General features: G+C 49.2%; 1 protein-coding gene across 2 annotated transcripts in view; it reads left to right on the top strand.

Annotated features, from left to right (window-relative positions):
- Positions 1 to 15,072, top strand: part of CUNH6orf89 (chromosome unknown C6orf89 homolog) — a 32,404-nt gene extending 17,332 nt beyond the window's left edge. For both annotated transcript variants that reach the window (XM_006106948.3, XM_023747710.1), the window contains exons 4-8: positions 6,802 to 6,956; positions 7,080 to 7,219; positions 8,420 to 8,549; positions 11,239 to 11,362; positions 13,903 to 15,072. In XM_006106948.3, the coding sequence (XP_006107010.2) occupies positions 6,802 to 6,956; positions 7,080 to 7,219; positions 8,420 to 8,549; positions 11,239 to 11,362; positions 13,903 to 13,997 (644 nt within the window). In that variant the 3' untranslated portion in view covers positions 13,998 to 15,072. The remainder of the gene's footprint in view (positions 1 to 6,801; positions 6,957 to 7,079; positions 7,220 to 8,419; positions 8,550 to 11,238; positions 11,363 to 13,902) is intronic.
- Positions 15,073 to 18,745: the final 3,673 nt, after the last annotated feature.

The following is an 18,745-nucleotide window of genomic DNA, read 5'->3' as shown; positions in this document are numbered from 1 at the left end:
CTAGTATAAGGAGGCTCTCTGGGGTAAAGAAGCCTTGGAAATTAAAAGGAAGTTGCTGTCCAACTTCCACTGGCCTTTGTGTCCTGTGTTGCAAGAAGAGTGGGTGGAAACCGGGCTGGTGAGAAGTGAGAGGCGGGATGGCAGGTCGCTGTGGACTGGGCTGGCGCAGTGGTCTGCTGTGTGCTGTTGGCTGCTTTCCAGGGTGGGACTTGCTTACTCTTCGGTGTGATGGCTCCAGCCAGTTGTATAGAGATTAGATAAAACCTCTTCAGATAGATGGAGGCCACGTTGGAGCCTGGGCACTGCTCTCTTTGCTGTTGGGGGATCTATGGCAAGGGGAGGAAGAACCCCAATTGTCCCCAGCACCCAGACACTTCACTGCCTGGCCATTCCTCAGTCCCTTACCACCCAATATAAGCACATTCTTTATCCACCTTGGTGATCTCAAGGTTGCAGAGAAATCAAAAGTAGCTCTTCTTTAGAGAGATTGAGAGAGAAACATTGATTTGTTGTTCCACTTATTTATGCATTCATTGGTTGATTCTTGTGTGTGCCCTGACCAGAGATTGAACCTGCAACCTTGGTGTATGAGGAAGATGCTCTAACCAAAGGAACTACGCGGCCAGGGAAGCAGCTCTTTCTTCTTGAAGTTTGGGCTCCTCTAATTCATATGGGTGGCATACGCTACCCCCTTTCAATGATTCTTTTCCCTTCTTCCTTTGCTGGCCACCAGCCTGGCCACAGTTCTCCATTCTTGCCTCTGAGGTGACTGAACTCTACATTTCAAAGTTGACACTCAGCTTAATTTTTCAGTCTCCAAAGACATTTTTATTTGGAAAACACATAAAACACTTACATACAAAGACAATAAAGAGGTGTAAGATTTTCATGTTTTAAAATGTACTTTTAATATCCTTGCCTCTATTGCTCTGACTCCTCCACTCAACCCTGGTAGTAATTTATTTCTTTTCCACTGGTAATAATTTTATATACATCCTTGGGTTTTTCCATGGCTGTACAGATAGATACTTACTATACATAAATATAAAATGCTTTTTGGTTCATGCACACAGAAAAAGGCTTATTTACCTATTCTTGGCTAGACACATTATATTGGTTTCTAAGGCTGCCATAACAGAATGCCACAGGCTAGTGACTTAAAACAACAGAAATTCATTTTCTCACAGTGCTGAAGGCTAGAAGTCCAGAATCAAGGAATCGGGAGAGCTATGCTCCCTCTTGAAGGCTCTAGGGAGGACTCTTCCTTCTAGTGTCTGGTGGTTACCAGCAATCCTTGGAATTCCTTAGCTGGGGTAGCTCTGCCTCTTCCCTCTGTGTGTGTGTCTGCGTATCTTCATACAAGGACACCATTTAGATCGGATTTAGGGCCCATCCAACTTCAGTATGACCTTGTCTTAATTAATTACATCTGCAAATCCCTTATTTCCAAATATAGTTACATTCTGAGGTTCCAGAGGACATGAATTTGGGGGGGCACTGTTCAACCCAGTATATACATTTTTCAAGATTTCATATTATTTCATTCTGTGAATATTCCATAATTAAACAGTTACTAGTGGCTATTATAAAAAATGGGACGTTCATATACAGTTACCTTGATACACATACACTATTATTGCTATAAGAGAGATTCTTGGAAGTGGAATGGCTAGATCAAAGGGCATGCACAGTTTACATTTTAATAAATACTAACTACCAAATCGTCTTCATAAACTTGCATATGTTGATCATCAACACTGGATATTGCCATTATTTTGCCAGTTAGAAAACTGAAGAATTGTATCTCATTTTAAGTTGCATTTCTATATTAATGGTGTTGGATGTCTTTTCATATGTTTTATAGGTCATTTATATTTATTTTTCTGTGGATTATGTGTTCATATTCTTTGCCCATTTAAACTTTCTTTTTTATCAAATAGGAGTTCATTATGTATTAAAGATATTAGTTTTTAACCTCTTATATTTCTTATATGCAAATACTGATTAAATCTGGCATCTTGCATTTTGACTTATGCCTTGCATAAGAAGCCTTTTTGGCTCCCCAAATTATAAAAATCATCTCATATTTTCCTCTAATTATTTTTAAAATTTTGTTTTCTCTATTTATATGTTTAGTTTATATAGAATTTATTTCAGTGTATAGTGAAAGGTAAGGATTAAACTTTATTTTCTTCCAAATAGGTAGCCGCTTGTCCCATTATCAGTGAATTAAGATTGACCTTTATCATGAATTAAATATTCTGGATCTCTTGCCACATTCTTTATTCTGTTTTATTAAGTTTTTTGTGTGTTCCTTTATGGGATTATGCAGTCGGTTCTCATTGTTTGCTGTAGTTATGTTCTGTAAAATCCCTGCAAACACTGAACTAGTGAATACTGACCCACACCCCCAGGGGAAATAGAGGCAGGTTCCTGAAGCCTCTGGCCACCTCATCAGCTGATCAATACAGACCTTGTTTTCTGTATGTTTCTGTTTAAAGACACCTCATTTTACAATGTTGATTCACTAACATTGAACTCAGTCAACAGCACTATAACTCTTGCCTGAACAAAGTTGATCTAACACATGTATTTTCTCTGGAAGGCACATCACAGCCTGTACTTAGGGACATTAGACAGTACTTTAGCACTTGGCTCAGGGGACATTTTTTTATTATCCTTACAAACTATTTTTTAGAGCAGTTTTAGGTTCACAGCAAAATTGAGCAGAAAGTACAGAGAGTTCCCCTACTCCTCTACTCCCCCACAGCCTCGGGGCCATTTTAAACAGTAAAATCTCCGACGAAACTGCAGAAAATGTGGCACTAAGTGAACGGTGAAAAGAACATGTTTATAGTGGGAGAGGTGAAACAGGAAGAGTGAGGCCTGGGCCCACCTCGGCTGGGATTGCTGCTCTGCACGTGTGGGGGTGACTCGCAAGCCTTGGAGTCTCACTTGGGTTACAAATATTAGGCCACAGGAGCCTGTGAGTTCTGAGGGTTGACTTTACTACTTTACTTTCACTAGCTTTATAGAATGCCACTGTGCTGCTACAGCTGGTAAAGCCATTCCCTCACAATGTTTTCTTTTTCAAGAATTTATTATCTACAACTCTTACGATTCAATAATAGACAAATAATCCAATTAAAAATGGGCAAAAGGTTTGAATGGGCATTTCTCCAAAAAAGATACACAGATAATGAATATGCATATGAAAGATGCTCAACATCAGTAGCCATCATGGAAATGCAAACCAAACCACAGCGAGAAGGTACTTCACTCACACGAGGATGGCTGTAACAAAAAGATAGACAATAAGAAGTGTTGGCAAGGACATGGAGGAATTGGAACCCTCATCCATTCCTGATGGGAACGTAAAATAGCACAGCTGCTTTGGAACACAGTTTGGCAGTTGCTCAAAAAGTTAAACACAGAGTAAGCAAATGACCTAGTAATTCCACTCCTAGGTATGCACACGAGAACTGAAAACATATGCCCACCCAAAAATTTGCACGCAAATGTTTATAAGAGCATTATTCATAATAGCCCCAAAGTAGAAACGTCCAGCACCTTACGGATGAATAAACAAAATACAGTCTTACCCATATAAGGAATGCCACTCGGCAATAGACAGGCATGAAGAACTGATACGGGCTATCACATGGATGCACCTTGAAAACATTACACTGAGTTGAAGGAGTCAGACACAAAATGTAGATTCCATTTCTGTGAAATACCAGAACAGGCAAATCCGTGCTCAGGGCTGGCGGGAGAGGTTGGAATGGGAAGGGACTAATAGCAGCAGCGTTTCTTTTTAGGGTGTTGGTTGGATGATGGCGCTGGTTACACACTCTATGAATATACTAAACACCACTGAATTGCACATTGTGAGTGAATTTTGTGGTATGTGAATTAATCTCAGTAAAGCTGTTGTTTTAATATGGTATCTCCACAGAGAAAGCAAAATAGTGCCCTTTCCCTCCAGTCCTGCCTCCTCATGCCCCAAATGTGATGAGAAACCTTCAGGTCTCTGCCTTCTGTGCCGCTGCTCCTCGGGGCGGAGCTCGTTGGCAGAGCCAGCCACACAGACATGCTGTAGTGCTGCTTAGGTCTACAGATGGGTCATCCCTGCCCAGGAGTCCCCCCCTCCTCCCAAGCCTTCTGCCTCCGTTTACACTCATTATATTTCACCTCTCATCACAGTACAACCCCCCGCCTAAAGGGGCAAAACGGAAGTACAGCCCCGTCTTCCTCTTCCCAGCCCCCTCTCTAGGACCCAGCCCACTCGCAACCAGAATAGCCTCCTGGGGCATCAGGAAGCCCCTCCTCACAGGCCTGTGATGGGTCCTTGTTTTGCTTTCAGTACAGCCACAAGTGCTTCAAGCTCTCCAAGCCCTGGACCCTCATTACAGCCTCCTCGGAGCCACTGTCCTCTTATCCCCTCCGCCACCCGCATCCTCTGCTCTTCCCACCACACTCTCTGCCTCACTGTCAGTGTGCTCAGCTCCTCAATAATCATATGATACAAAGTAAACCCACAGCACGTGAAAATGACTAGCATAGGGCCTGGCACTTTGCACAGTAGTTCCCTTTCCCCTCCCTTCCTCCCTCACAAGTGCTCTGGAAACTGAAATGCTATATACTTAAGACATGTCATGATTATGTGTGCCTCATGTATGTCCATTACCCAGAGTTCTTGTTTGGTGGCAAGAATCCATCATATTGCCCTAGCTGGTTTGGCTCAGCAGATAGAGCGTCGGCCTGTGGACTGAAGGGTCCCGGGTTCGATTCCGGTCAAGGGCACATGCCCAGGTTGCAGGCGCAATCCCCAGTAGGGGGCATGCAGGAGGCAGCCAATCAATGATTCTCATCGTTGATGTTTATAGTTCTCTCTCCTTTTCTGAAATCAACAAAAAAATTTAAAAATAATAGTAAAATTGTTTAAAATAAAAGAATCCATCATATTTGGCCTCTGATAAGGAATATTTAAAAGTATTCCCAAAGGAAAAAAAACACACAAAAAACACCTGTAACTTTGCAGCCTCCGGTGCCACCAAAGGGTTTCAGCTGCCCCGCAGCTCCCGGCGAGCAGTGCGGGACAGAGGCCCCTCGGGTAAGGGGCAGCAGTCCTCTGGTTGTGATCTCCCACAGGTGAGAGGGGCGAGAAGGGGAGGTGGCAGCTGCCTCAAGGAAATGCAGGTTCTATCTGCCGGAGGTGGAGGGTGCCCAGGAGACTCGCTGAGAACACAGGCAGGCTTCCCCTCACAGGGCGTCCTCCACACTGATACTGCTGCTGTAAGGAAACAAGGACAAAGCACTGCTGCGGCGACAACACACTGTGTGGCCAGGAGTCAGCCTGTGTGAAGAACTGACGGCACAGTTTAGCCACCTTGGCTTGTCTGCTGTCTTTGTTCTAGGCTCTCTCCTGAGTTGGTTTCCATTGGGTTTTAATCAGAAACCATCTGGTGAAACATTTTGGATTCAAATTAGAGTTTATCACAAACACATATCTCAGAGAACACGTGTAAAACCCAGAATGGAACAAAAAGCAAACAAGAAATAGTGCAGTAAGGTTGTAAACAGAGGCATGCCGGAGGGAAGGAACAGGGGGAAACGGAGAAGCACCGTGTAGCAGCAGAGCCAACCCCTCAGGCAGGGGCCACCCAGCCCGCACTTCAGGGCCTGGGAGGGCACTCTTCCTTTGACCCACCTGCTGTCCTAGGGGAGAAACCATGGATAGTACCCCCTAGCCCCTTCTGAGCTGGGCCAGTCAATTCACTCTACTCCAGAGATGGGTCCAGGAATGTCCTGTCTCCCCTCCATCCCTTCTCTCTGCACCCTTCTCTCACTCCTCCTTCCTGGAGCCAACCTGGCCTCCATTTGGGCTTTCTAGGCCAGTGATGGCGAACCTATGACACGCGTGTCAGAGGTGACACGCGAACTCATTTTTTTTGGTTGATTTTTCTTTGTTAAATGGCATTTAAATATATAGAATAAATATCAAAAATATAAGTCTTTGTTTTACTATGGTTGCAAATATCAAAAAATTTCTGTATGTGACACGGCACCAGAGTTAAGTTAGGGTTTTTCAAAATGCTGACAGGCCGAGCTCAAAAGGTTCGCCATCACTGGTCTAGGCGCACACCCAGAGTGCTGGAGAAGACACACAGCGGGACTCATTGCTGATGGTGGGACCCCTCTCTGCCCGCCCCTCCCCCGTGTGCTGTAGACGGTTCACACGTGTGGGCCCCAGGTTAGAAAATGGTGGAGGAGCCCTGGCCGGTGGTGCTCAGTGGGTAGAGCGTTGGCCTGCGGACTGAAGGGTCCCGGGTTTGATTCCCTGTCAGGGCACATGCCTGGGTTGCAGGCTCGACCCCAGTGTGGGGCATGCAGAAGGCAGCCCATTGATTCTCTCTTCATTGATCTTTCTCTCTCTCCCTTTCTCTCTGAAATAAATAAAAACATTTTTAAAAAAAGGATGGAGGAACTACATCTCCACCCCATGCCACTGAATGTCTTCCTGTTCGGCTTCATTTGTTGGTTTGGCTTAGGAGATATGTGTACAGGTTAAAAAAATATTTACCATGCAGTGTAGAAGAGTCTGTAGGGAAAAGTACCTCTCCTTCCCGCGCTATATCCACAACCCCCCCCCCCCCCCGGGACTCTGCTCCTTTTCAGAGGGTGCCATTGTCAGCTTTAAAAATTCTTAGTATATCTTTCCTTCCTACTTCATTGCTGGCCTATTGGATTTACCTGCTGTATTCTTCCTGTATCTGCCTCCTCCGTCTCATCCTCACTCAGATTTTGACCCCTGGTGGACAAACGACCGTGAGCAGAATGAGTCAGACCCCATCCCTGCCAACTGCACTGGTTGTGCCCAGAAATTACCCCTCAAGGTAATGCTCCTGCAAGATGCCCCAAAGGAATTTGAGAGACTCCATCCTCTGGTGATCAAGGTGAGCTAGAGGCTGATTCTCCCACTGACTACCCTTTTAACGGCCAGAAACCGCCAAGCTCTGTGACATTCCTGGGAAGTAATTCTGTTGTTCTGCTTTGCTTTTGGTTTTGGCCTTGCCAAGACGGAACGGCCCCTGTTGTCGAAGGACATTCAGCATTTTTTGTGCCAGTACCCTGAGGTGACAGAAGGCTTCGAGGAAGGGATTTTCGCCAAGTGGTGGCGCTGCTTTCCTCACCGGTGGTTCCCATTCCCTTATCCGTGGTGAGTTCAAAAGGGCGCTTGGCCTGTGTGTACATGGAAAGGGGCAGACCGAGTGTCAACACTGTGCAGATACCTGCAGTACCGTGCAAGTCAAAGAGCACGCAGGAGCTCACAGTGGACAAACCAGTGATGAGAGATAAAGGGACGAGTGAAGAGATGTGTATGGAGGAGTGACAGCATGGGTGGACACCAGGGTTGCCTAATAGATTCATAGTTTACCTCTAGGTATGTGTTTAGCATTGTGTTTCTGCAGCGTGGGTCCTGGGCGTTGAGGGCTGAAGAGAGAGCATGAAGAATGGAAGGGAGGCTGCATTCCCCGGCACGCTCTGTGCCAGGCAGCGTGCCTTGGTGCGTAGCGTCTGTTACTCAGTGGTGATGCTCAGAATAGCTCTGGGAAGTAGGAATTGTCATTGTCACCTTTCATATCAGAAAAGTGGCGATCAGAGAGGTTAAGTACCTTGCTAAAGGTCACCCAGTCGGGACTGAAACTCAGATCTGCCTCCCTGTTCTTCCCTGTGTCCTACAGAAGCCTCGGTCCATTTCTTGGGGTGCTGTCTGTATTTAGAAAAAGCGGAAAGCCAGTTTCCATCTAGAAGAGCGGTTGCCAACCGGTGGTCCGAGGACCACGGTGGACCCTGAGGTCCAGAAGGTTGGCAACCGCTGATCTAGAACCCTTCCACAGGGAAGGAGAACTGCTTTCAGGCTTTTTGTTGGATAATTTCTCGGTGCTTCTGCTTTTCTTTAAATTCGCTGTATCTTTCGTGATCAGTGACTCCGTTTAACAACCTAGTCAGGCTTCCCAGTGCATGGCGCTCCGCCTCCGGAGAAGGCTCACCATGTCTGCTGCTTCCTCCTCCCTTGGTCTCTTCTCCCACTTGGCTTGTTAGTACTTCAGTCTCTTTTCCAAGATAGAATGAATGGGTTGTTTCTTTCCTTCCTCTATATGTTGTTTTAGCTGGATTTTATAAACACCCACCCACATGGACAAATCGTGGCTGTGGAGTTTATGTGTGTGCATGTACATGTTACAGTTAATTGATTTGGCATGACTGTTCTTCATGGACCTAATACTTAAGATATTGTCCTGATATTTTTCCTTTTTACCCACCACCCACAGTTTTCCCACCCTGCTCAGCTCTATGTTAGTCGGAGGCTGGCTTGCCCAGTTTAATAACTTTTTTCTCTTCCAAACTTTTATAGGAGAAGACCTCTGAACAGATCACACATTTTACGTGAGCTCTTTCCTGTTTTCACCCACCTCCCATTTCCAAAAGATGCCTCCTTGAAAAAGTGCTTCTTTCTTCAACCAGAACCTATTGTGGGGAGTAAGGTAGGAAATTTTGAGAGCACTTAGATCCAGAACTTTCCTCCTTTGGGACCTGGGCCGATGACATAATCAAGGCCTTCCCTGCACATCAACTTAGGGGGCGAATTGCAGGGACACCCTCCCTGGTAGCCAGGAGACCGGGCAGCCTGCTCCTTTAGGAAGACATGCTATGGAGAGTCTGCCTCCTGCAAGTCTACCTCCCGCAAGCCACGCTTCTGCATTCAAGTACGTAGAACCCTGAGTTAGTCTGACTTCTCTACCTCAAAGTAGAAAGCAGCAACTATAAGAGAACAGTATGTAATTCCATAGTCCACGTCACTCATTTGTAGATAAGGAAATTGAGCCCCAGGGAGAGTAAATGATCTGCCCAAGGACACAGCAAGTTAATAGGGGGGACCCTACACCCCCCCCCACACTCCCAGGTTGGCTTTCCCCAGAAATACAGGAGGAACCTCAGCTAGAGAACTGGAGAAGCAGAAAGCTTGGGAGCATGGAGAGGTTTGGGGACTAAATGGTGGACGGGCATGTGCCCGAGGCAGGCAGCCCAGCGTAGAGGCCGTGCCTCTCACCTCAGCCCAGGGCCAACCCGGCCCCTCACTTCCCCCTCCACTGGCCTCGGCAGAGCTGTGCTGTGTGTATGGTGGCTTACTTGTCTCTGAGTTGGTCTTTGTTGAGTCTCATTCCTGAGGAAGGTTTTTGAGCCTGGATTGGTTTGAAAGAATTAAAATCATGAATTTTTACTCTGTAAAAAAATTAAATTTCCCAAACCATGACCCCTACCAACTCTGGGTTGTGTCTTCAACCTCCTGATACTATTGGCTCCCAGTTTGCTGAATCGTGTTAAAGGAATTTCAAAGCCTAGAAAAACAATCACTGTGTCTAGAAGTGAGCTCTTCTGTCTGCCAGCAGCAGGGCGGAGGTGCTGGGCTCTTCCTTGATTTTAAAGACGTTTATCCTGTCGCTGGCTGGACTCGGGGCCCTCATATGATTTCATCTTCACAATTAGAATATCACCCTGGGGCGAGGGCCTTTATCTTTATCTTGCTTGTCCCACTTGAATCTAAAGTTAATTTCATCAGCCTGCTTAACAGGAACCCAAGGAGCCTAGCCAAAGTGGTAAATACAGAGTTACTCAGCCCCTATCAGAGGCATCTTGTTATGGTTCTCAAGGATGTTTTGGGAAAGGGAGTGGCCCAAATAGGCAAAAATCCTGAGTCTGGTTTCTTGGAGCATCTGCTCCCCACCCTGGCCCAGGCTCGCAACGGCCTTGCGACTCCACCCTGTTGTCCATGTCCCTGGGCCCTGGGCCTGGAAGCCCCATGTCTGCAGGAGCCTTGGGATACAGAAGTGGAGACTTGATTGTTAAGAGGCACTGAGGGAAGAGGTGAGGAGCTCCGGTCCCTGCACCCCTTCCACATAGTTGCCCACAGCGGGCCTGCTCTACCCTGGTGTCTGCTGCTTCCCATCCTGGGTGTGGAGGATCATGGTCCCACCCCCTCAGGCTTATATGAAGAGAAATACTAGCATATCCACCTGGTGTTGGTCTTCAGGGGTTTTTCAAGACGGCAGGTGTCAGCGCTTCCTCCGGGACCCGTCAGCTGCAGGCAGCTCAAGACACCAGCCCTCCCTAGTCCTCCTCCTGTCACCGCAGCAACCTTTGGAATGGCTCTCGTGTGGCCATGGAATCAGTCATGGCCAGGGCCTGTGGGAGCAACAGGGAGACCAGGGCTGGGGACAAGAGAAGATGGGCCAAAATCTAAGACTCTGGAGGCCCTGAGTGGTGAAGAGGAAAGTCAGACTTCGGATCCCTGCTTTCTGTGGGCATCTGGAGGGTTTCCCAGACGGGCAGGACTGGGAGGGGAGGCTAGGGGTTCTCTCTCACCTAGGTGAGCGAGATCAGCCTCTCCCTTTGTCCTACTTCCTGGCCCAGGGTTTGCAACTGTGCCTGGCACCCAGGAGGGTGCATGCCATGCCTGTGGGTGGCAGTAGTGCTCCCTCAGAAGTGTAGCCATTGCCTCTGCAGGTGCATAACCTGGTGGCCTCCTTGGTTTTCAAAATGAGAGGCCAATCTTACTGTCATTAGCTTTCAATCAGTAGCATGGCATATCTGCTCACATGGATCTTGCCAGAAAGTGTAAACTTGAACTTGCCACTCTTTGATTCTCATCAAAACCCTGGCAGTAAGAAGGAATATTCATGGAGCATTGCCCAAAGGATATGTAGATATCTATTAGTTTAAAAGTCTGGATCAAACTAGTCCCTCAGAAGACTGCATTCTTAGACCAACATGTATTGGCCTTTGCTAGACTTCCGTTAAATTGCAGTTATATATTTTGCCTTTGACCTACTTTGAAGCTGTGACTAGAAATAGTTGTAAATTATGAAGCTTGTGCCAGTTCTATGATAGGGCGATTGTTGAGGCCCCACTTAATTACAGTGTCTCTGTAGAAGCTATTAGGAGGGATGTTTACCCTGGTCTCAATACTGAGAGATGCCATGCTTTGGAGAAACTAGTTTGTTTCGTCTTTTGGACGTAATTGTGAATTGTGTTACTGGTTCTGTTTTCCTTTTAGCCTAGGCTGCTAGGGAACTCAGAGCCATGTGTGTATGGATGTTTGTGTGTTAGTCTCCCACGCCCCCGGGTTTTACTTTGTTTTCTTTTCCTTCCTTTTCTGCCCTGTGTTTCCTCCAGATGCACAGGATGCATGACCTGTTCGCCCTTGGCAGCGGAGAGGCCATGCTGCAGCTCATCCCGCCCTTCCAGTGCCGGAGACACTGCCACTCCATGGCCATGCCGCTGGAGCCCGGCGATATCGGTAGGTGGGGCCCAGGAGGGCAAGGTCGGCCCCAGGATTTTTTTAGTCTTTAACTCAAAAAATAGTGTAAGAGTTAAATATTGCCTTCACAAAGATCAATTAAGTAGAGTGAAGAATAGCATTTTTTACTAACAGGGTCAATATTTATGCTTAAATGGAACAACTAATGAGAAAATGTGGCAGAAGGAAAGGTCTTGTATATTCATGTAGAATATACGTGTCCAAGTTAGGAAGGGTTATGCCGATATCGAGAGCAGGCCTTTATTTTCCAGCTGAGGAGAGAGACCCAGAGAGGAGAGGTGACGCGCCAGGGCCCCTCGGTCAGTTAAGCAACGAAAGAGCCTCGAGTCTCAGTGTCTCGTTTAGCAGTCAGGTCAGGGGAGGTTCAATTCCAGATTCGAGGAAACCCCTTTCGGTGCCATGTTGCTAATATAACAATGCAATGCGAGCAGCATGTAAGGGCAGCAGCCGCACAGGCAGTCTCACTCCCGGTGGGTCCCACAGGCAGGTCACAGCCTCGCAGCCATGACTCACCCTTGGCTCCACGATTTCCCAACTGTGACTTGTTCTGTGCATTATATTCTAGAAGTTGGTTCCAGGGAAACAGGTTTAAATCAACTGCTGTCAGTAGCAATCAGTGTGACTGTAGAGTTTTCTTGGCAGAAGCAAATAAATGAGCAAGTATCCCATTGCTCTCCTGTCTTTCCTGCCTCGCAAAACCTAGGGGAGGCCTGGAGTCCCTGGCAGAGCCCAGACTGGACTCTCAGTTGATTTCTTTAATTTACCTTTTCAAAAAACCCGGGCCCAGAAACCTCACCTCTTTTGGAGGAAGGGCGCACACTGTGAAGTGTGCCAAGTTTTAATCCAAGTTACATAACTTTGATTTCAGTTTAGAAATGGAAAAATAAAAATGCACAAATTAGCCATTGTCTGATGATGGAGCACAGCTGGTCTGGCCCCTGGGAATTTCTGAAGAAAGGAAGATTCTTGTGTGGAAAGTGTTCTGGACCTATTTTCCTGTGGTGGGGTGACGGCTGCACAAGCCTGCACGGCATGGCACTGGGAGTGTGTAGTTGTGCATTCAAAGTCTATCTTACACTCTGCAAATCCTGACAGTTCAGACAACTGCAGAAACACCTTAGTTATCCAAATCCCAGCCTCTGGCTCCCACAGCATCTAGAATGCCAGCTATAGAGTGAGGGGAGAAGAAAGAATGGGTGCCTGACAGAGATCAGAGGAGCTTTGAGCAGCAGGTCCAGTGGGCATAGTCCAGACTAGCTGAAATCCAGAGCCAGTGCCTGCCGAGCTGTGAGTGGTAGCCACAGACCAGGAGGAAAGGAGCCCTGAGGTTGGCAGTGCCCACGAAAGGCCAGCCACGTGACGGATGTGGAGAAGGGACAGGAGACAGACGAGAACAACAGAAGAGGACGTGCCTGGGAGAAGGCAGGGAGGACAATGGGCACCTGAGCAGTGGCAGCTACAGACGCCTGGCTGCAGCCGCCTCAGTTACAAGTGAGGACCCAAGAGCAGGCCCCACCGTGGAGGGTTGAGGACAGGTGGCACCTTGAGCAGCTCAGGGACCCTTAAGAATGGCAGCGTGACAAGCAGCTTCTGTGCTTTTTGACATAAGCATTGTCCTGAGAAGGTTGAGGGGAGGGGACAAGGGTACAGAAACCTGTGAGAGGGGCGTTTCCGAGGCTGACGTAGGGGTCAGGCTCTGTGAGCCTGCACCCGCCGGACTGTCCAGTCTCTGCTCACAGTGAGCTTTCCTGACTCCCCAGGCGGAGGCTCGGGTCTGCTCGGGGCCCTCCGTTTACAGAGGAATAGGGCACATCAGACGCTAGGAAATGTCCATCCAGAGTACTGGCGTGGTCAGGGTTTGAGTCACCTTTCCGCCCACTCAAATGATTCTGGTCAGTGTTTCCTAAGGAGTTCTTCAGGTCACTCAGGACCGGCAGGAGCAGGCACCCCCCGGGAAGGCCCTTGGCAAATGGGTCCTTTGGTCAGTAGACTTCGGGAAACGCCGGTCTTGTCAATACATAGTGCACATTATGTATAAAAGGCTCCGAAAAGCCCTGGAGGAATCTAGTGTTTCTCAAACTTACTTGGCCACAGAACCCATTTTCCTTGGACTTCTTACAGGACACACTTTAGGAAATGCTGGGTTGGGTCAATGTTGGGTAATGAGGCCCTGTTGTAGATATCTCAGGAAAATTGAGCAGGGGACCCCTCCCCCTCAGCTCATCCTGTCTTCTTGCTGAAAATGATGAGGTCAGTTCACAGGAATTGATGCCCAGCACCAGCTCATCAGAGCACCTGCCGATGTGAACCTGTGGGATTGGCGTTCAGTCCCCAGGGGAGGGCAGCAATGGAGCTGGTTCAGAGTGACCCCTGGTGGGTGTCAGGTTACAGGAAGACTGATAATAACTGGGCATATTTAGGCCAGGAAGGCCTGAAAGACCTTCAGAGCGAGATTGGCCTGCTTTGCAGGTGTGCCCAGGCCCTGACGTTCACAAGCTTCTGTTGCTGTTACCCTGCAGGCTACGCTGGTGCCGTCCACTGGAAGGTCTACATTGTAGCCCGAGGGGTCCAGCCGTTGGTCCTCTGTGATGCAACCACCCTCTCAGAACCGTAGGAAACAGGACTGTGCCGAGGAACGGTTCTGAGGTGAAGACCGGATCGAAAGGAGGAAATAATTTTTTTAAAAAAACAATGAAACCACTTTCCAGGGGCTGGTTACTTGGTTCCCTGCCCTGTGCATGCGTGTGTGAGCCAGCTGTGAGCCAGCTGAGGGCCAGCGCCCGGCGCTCCCGCTGCTGGGCCAGCACTCTCCAGTACCTCTCTGGGAGAGACTGGGCTCCACCAGGTCTTTTGGCCCCGCAGCCTCAAGGCCACGCTCCCAGCGAGGAACTGATGGTGCCTCCCTCACGTGCACAGCGACCCCCTCTACTGGCCCGACTTCAGAGCCATCCTTTTGCAGCTGGGCCTGCGTGTCCGTCTTCCTGGCCACACCACCCTGTACTGTGTTAGGAAAGCCATGGCTGATGAAAGAAGTCATTGCTGTTTCCCAAACAGAATGAATCAAGAACCACTGAGAAAAGATCAAACAACCTCAAACTGCACTCAAGAAGTGAACTTTCCCAGGGTCCGCGGCTCTCGGTGTCTCAGTGATGCCAGACTGAAGTTGATTATAATTGAAATGGTTATTCCTGAAGTCATACTTTTCTCCATTTTATCTTTTGGCTCTCCCCGCCTTCTCCTTCCCTCTCCCTCGGCTGCCTGGCTGGTTTCTTGGCACTTAGGCTGCTGGTCCCCCTCCCTTGACGGGCCAGAGCCCTTGCCTGCTGAGGCAGCACCATCGCTGTGGGCTGTGTTGCTCTTACCAGTGTCTTCAGAGGGGGATGAGCTAGATGCTGGCCGGGTGGAGGGTGCCTCCCGGGCCTGATCTTTAGGGTCTGACTACAGGGAAGATGTTTTACAGATGTGTTAAGCTGATGTAATGTGGTTGGGGAAGGAATTCCAGACCCAAAGTGTTTGCCAGCTGGGTGTGCAACTCTGTGATCCTGTGTTACAATGATCTGTCTCTGTACTGGAAACAAGGTGAGGTTTTTACTTTTTGTAACAATATAAAGCTGTATGCTTTTGACTGGATAATTCACTATGCTCATTGTTTCCCTTAAGTGCTGTATTAATCAAATCATGTAAATTAGGATGGCTCTTCTCTTGTTTCCTTTGATACCTCTGGGTATCTGGTCATGCCAACACCACTGCGAAGAAAAACAAAGCACACTTTGGCCCCTAGTCCTGAAAGGCAGAAAGTGAATGGGCCCAGGAGTGTCTGTGTCAGTGACGGGCCAGGCAGACCGCGGTGAGGGGAGCAGGTGACGCCTCTTGGACCCTCTGCATCCTCTGCTGCCCGCACCTGCCCCCGGCCCTCTGTGTGTCTCAGAACCACCTGTCTGTGGGCTTGTCAAGGACAAGCGGGGTTCACGGAGCTCAGGGTGGAGACACAGCCTCCTCTGGAGGCTTCAGCGAAACTGGGATGAGCTGTACCTGAGGGAGTTCTCTGTGAAGGAGTCAGCGCCTTGTGTTGATTAATGCAGGAAAAACAAAACTTTCTGTCCATGTGAAAGTCACGCTTGCTAAGCAGTGGTTTGAAGAGGTTTGCAATCGGGGAGGCACGTAGAACCAGCTTTGTCCAGCCTTTCGAGCCTTTGCACGTCCTTATCTGCCCACTTGGGAGAAGCCGGTCAGTTTCCCTAAATGATGCCCTTCGGGCTAAGGAAAGAGGCTTCCTTAAGCGCAAAGCAGCTGTTTTAATGGTTGAGATTTCTGTTTCATTTTTATGAATTACCCTGTGTTCCTTCCCCTTTTACTCCTGCTCTTCACACCTTAAATGTTCAGAAAATTCCCACTTCAGCTCAAAACTTTGAAAGCTAAGAAACCCTTGCCCGTGATGGTGCTCCGCGGCACCCCTGGGAAGTCCTCTCAGCCTGAGCTGGCTGCAGTTCAACCGAGAGTGTGTGGCTCTGCTAAGTGGGGATGTGTGCATGTGCTACTCATTTTATTAAAATCGGTCCCGTTCAGAATTGAATGTAAATTTCAGAGGAGAAATTCTCGAGACGGTTTCTGCTCTTAATTGCTGAATATATACAAACTAGTGGCCCAGTGCACGAAATTCATACACGAATAGGGGCCCTGGGCCTGGCTGGCGATCAGGGCTGATCAGATTCCCCGCCTCCCTGCCTCTTCCCTTGCCACCCACGCATGCACCACCGCAGGGTTCCCCTCCTCCTTCCCTCGCTCCCTCAGCGCCCCGCCGCCGGTTGCCCACCATGTTCCGTACTCTGGTGGTCAGCACATCATAGCGAGTGATTGAACTCCTGGTCAAACTCCCAAGGAGACACTTTGCATATTAGCCTTTTATATATATAGACTAGAGGCCCGATGCACAAAATTCGTGCAAGGGCCTTGGCCCCAGCCCCCACCCGCTACCACTGTGGCCGGGGGCCTCTGCCATGGCCCCTGCCCGCTGCAGTTTTGTCTGGAAGGAAGGACGTCTGGAAGGATGTCCAGTCTAATTAGCATATTATGCTTTTATTATATAGACTAGAGGCCTGGTGCATGAAATTCGTGCACTCGGGGGCAGTCCCTCAGCCCGGCCTGTGCCCTCTTGCAGTCTGGGAGCCCTCGGGGGATGTCTGACTGATGGCTTAGGCCCGCTCCCCACAGGGATGTCAGTCGGACATCCTTAGTGCTGTCACGGAGGCAGGAGAGGCTCCTGCCACCACCGCTGTGCTTGCCAGCCGTGAGCCCAGCTTCTGGCTGAGCGGCACGCCCCCTGTGGGAGCGCACTGACCACCAGGGAACAGCTCCTGTGTTAGCGTCTTCCCCCTGGTGGTCAGTGCGCACCATAGTGACTGGCCGTTCTGCCTTTCAGTCTATTTGCATATTAGCCTTTTATTATATAGGATAATTTGCCTTCTCAAGGTAGCTCTGCTAAGCCAGACCTACCACTGACCAGTCCTATAGGAATGGCTGGGAGGGCGGGGATGCCAGCCTGCCCTTCCTGGTTCTCCGAAGCTTGTGTGAGGTGCTGTGGGCCTTCCCTGCTCACCTCGCTCTCAGCTCCTCCAAGGAAGCAGCCAAAGGCCCTCCAGGTGACCCAGTGTGGGAAAGGGTCATCTAATGAGGAAGCAGGGTCAGGGGAACCACCTAACCAGCTCCCACCTCCACCAACTGAGAACAGAACCACAGGGCTCCAGGAGGGGGACTTGCTCGTACGTTTGTTGGGTGCTTACCAAGAGGTGACGTGACCTCCACACATGGGTTAGGCTTCCTTTTTATAGGTCCCAGAGCACAGACTTGGGAGGAAGGCTGTGCCAACACCAGATGCCTGAGGGCAAGTACTAAACAGACTGCACCTCTCCTTCCCTACTCCCTTTTCCTCTGAGGGGAGGGGAGAGTCATGGAATAACGGTTTATGAAAACAGTATCTACCTCTACACCAGTGGTTCTCAACCTTCCTAATGCTGCGACCCTTTAATACAGTTCCTCATGTTGTGGTGACCCCCAATTTCATTGTTACAAGTTGAACGTAAGTAAAGCATAGTGATTAATCACAAAAACAATATGTAATTATATATGTGTTTTCCGATGGTCTTAGGCGACCCCTGTGAAAGGGTCGTTCGACCCCCAAAGGGGTTGCGACCCACAGGTTGAGAACCGCTGGTCTAAACGGTCTATTAAATTAAATAGGCGGATTTGGGCTCATTTTTAAGAGACAGGAGCCAGTGACATTTGTGTAGTCCACGGTCTCTCTTAATGGTGACTCAGTCCTGTAAAGAAAGGATTAGATCCTCATTTTACAAGTAAGGAAGCCGGGGCTTAGAGCAGTGACGTACTGGCGGGTGGGCAGTGGGCTCCGCAGCATCTTCTCCCGCCTCAGCGCCTCGCGGTGCCAGGAGGAAGCGTGCTGGACCCCGTGAGCCCCCAATGGGGAGGAGGGCTCGGGATGGGGTCCTCCAGCCGGGGGCGGGACTCTTCGGCGTTTGTTTTTAAAACTGTTTGGACTGAAATGGAGGAGAGAATCTAACCAGATGACTTTTATAAAAAAGTCTTTCACTTTTCCCTCCCCGTTTGAAAACTCAGAGTGTCCAGCCATTTCCCCGTCACTCCTCATTTCCAGATGTGTGACTAGAAGAGGGACTCTGCCCAATTCCAGTTGCGGGTCCCCTTGGAGCTTACATCACTTGTTTTTCAGTTCTGTTTTCTATTCCTTTCTCCTCAAATCCAGCATAGGCCCAGTGTAGGAGCAGTTGTTTTAACAAAACCCCAGTCCTTCGCTGCAGGTGCTGGCTTGCCGTTTTACTGTCGCCTGGATGAGTTTGCTCATTCACCAGGGGCTTCCGCAGTGAGCACCGGAGACCCAGAGCAGAGCTCGCTCTCCTCTGCTCCTGCCAGCAGGAAAGCCAAGCGTCGGGAGAGGAAGCAGCGAGCCTGGTTGCATGGACAGAGGCCATTTTGTCTGCCTCTGTGAACCCGGCAGTGAACAGAGGGGTCTTTTGGGCATTTGAGTTCTCCTGACCATGGAGGAGGAATTCTCCTGAGTTCACAAGGCCCACTCTCGTTCACTCAGTGGCACCCTGTCACCCACTAATCCATGAGGGAGGGCGGGCGGAGATGGGCTCTGACGGAGTGAGTGAGGCGAGATCCCTGCACATCTGGTGTACGGAGCCGATGTGCGTCAGGGTCGGGAGGCTGGGAAGGCCACCTGCTAGGGAGGGTGCCCTGAAGCACCTGGAGAATGGGAGGCTCTGGGAATGCGCTGTGTCGCCATCGGCATGCGAATTCCTGGCCGCCTCACCCCCTACACCCTCTACC

The sequence above is a fragment of the Myotis lucifugus genome, unplaced genomic scaffold (genome assembly GCF_000147115.1).
Source record: "Myotis lucifugus unplaced genomic scaffold, Myoluc2.0 scaffold_954, whole genome shotgun sequence".
NCBI lineage: Eukaryota > Metazoa > Chordata > Mammalia > Chiroptera > Vespertilionidae > Myotis > Myotis lucifugus.
This window is presented reverse-complemented; position numbering and strand designations above follow the sequence as displayed.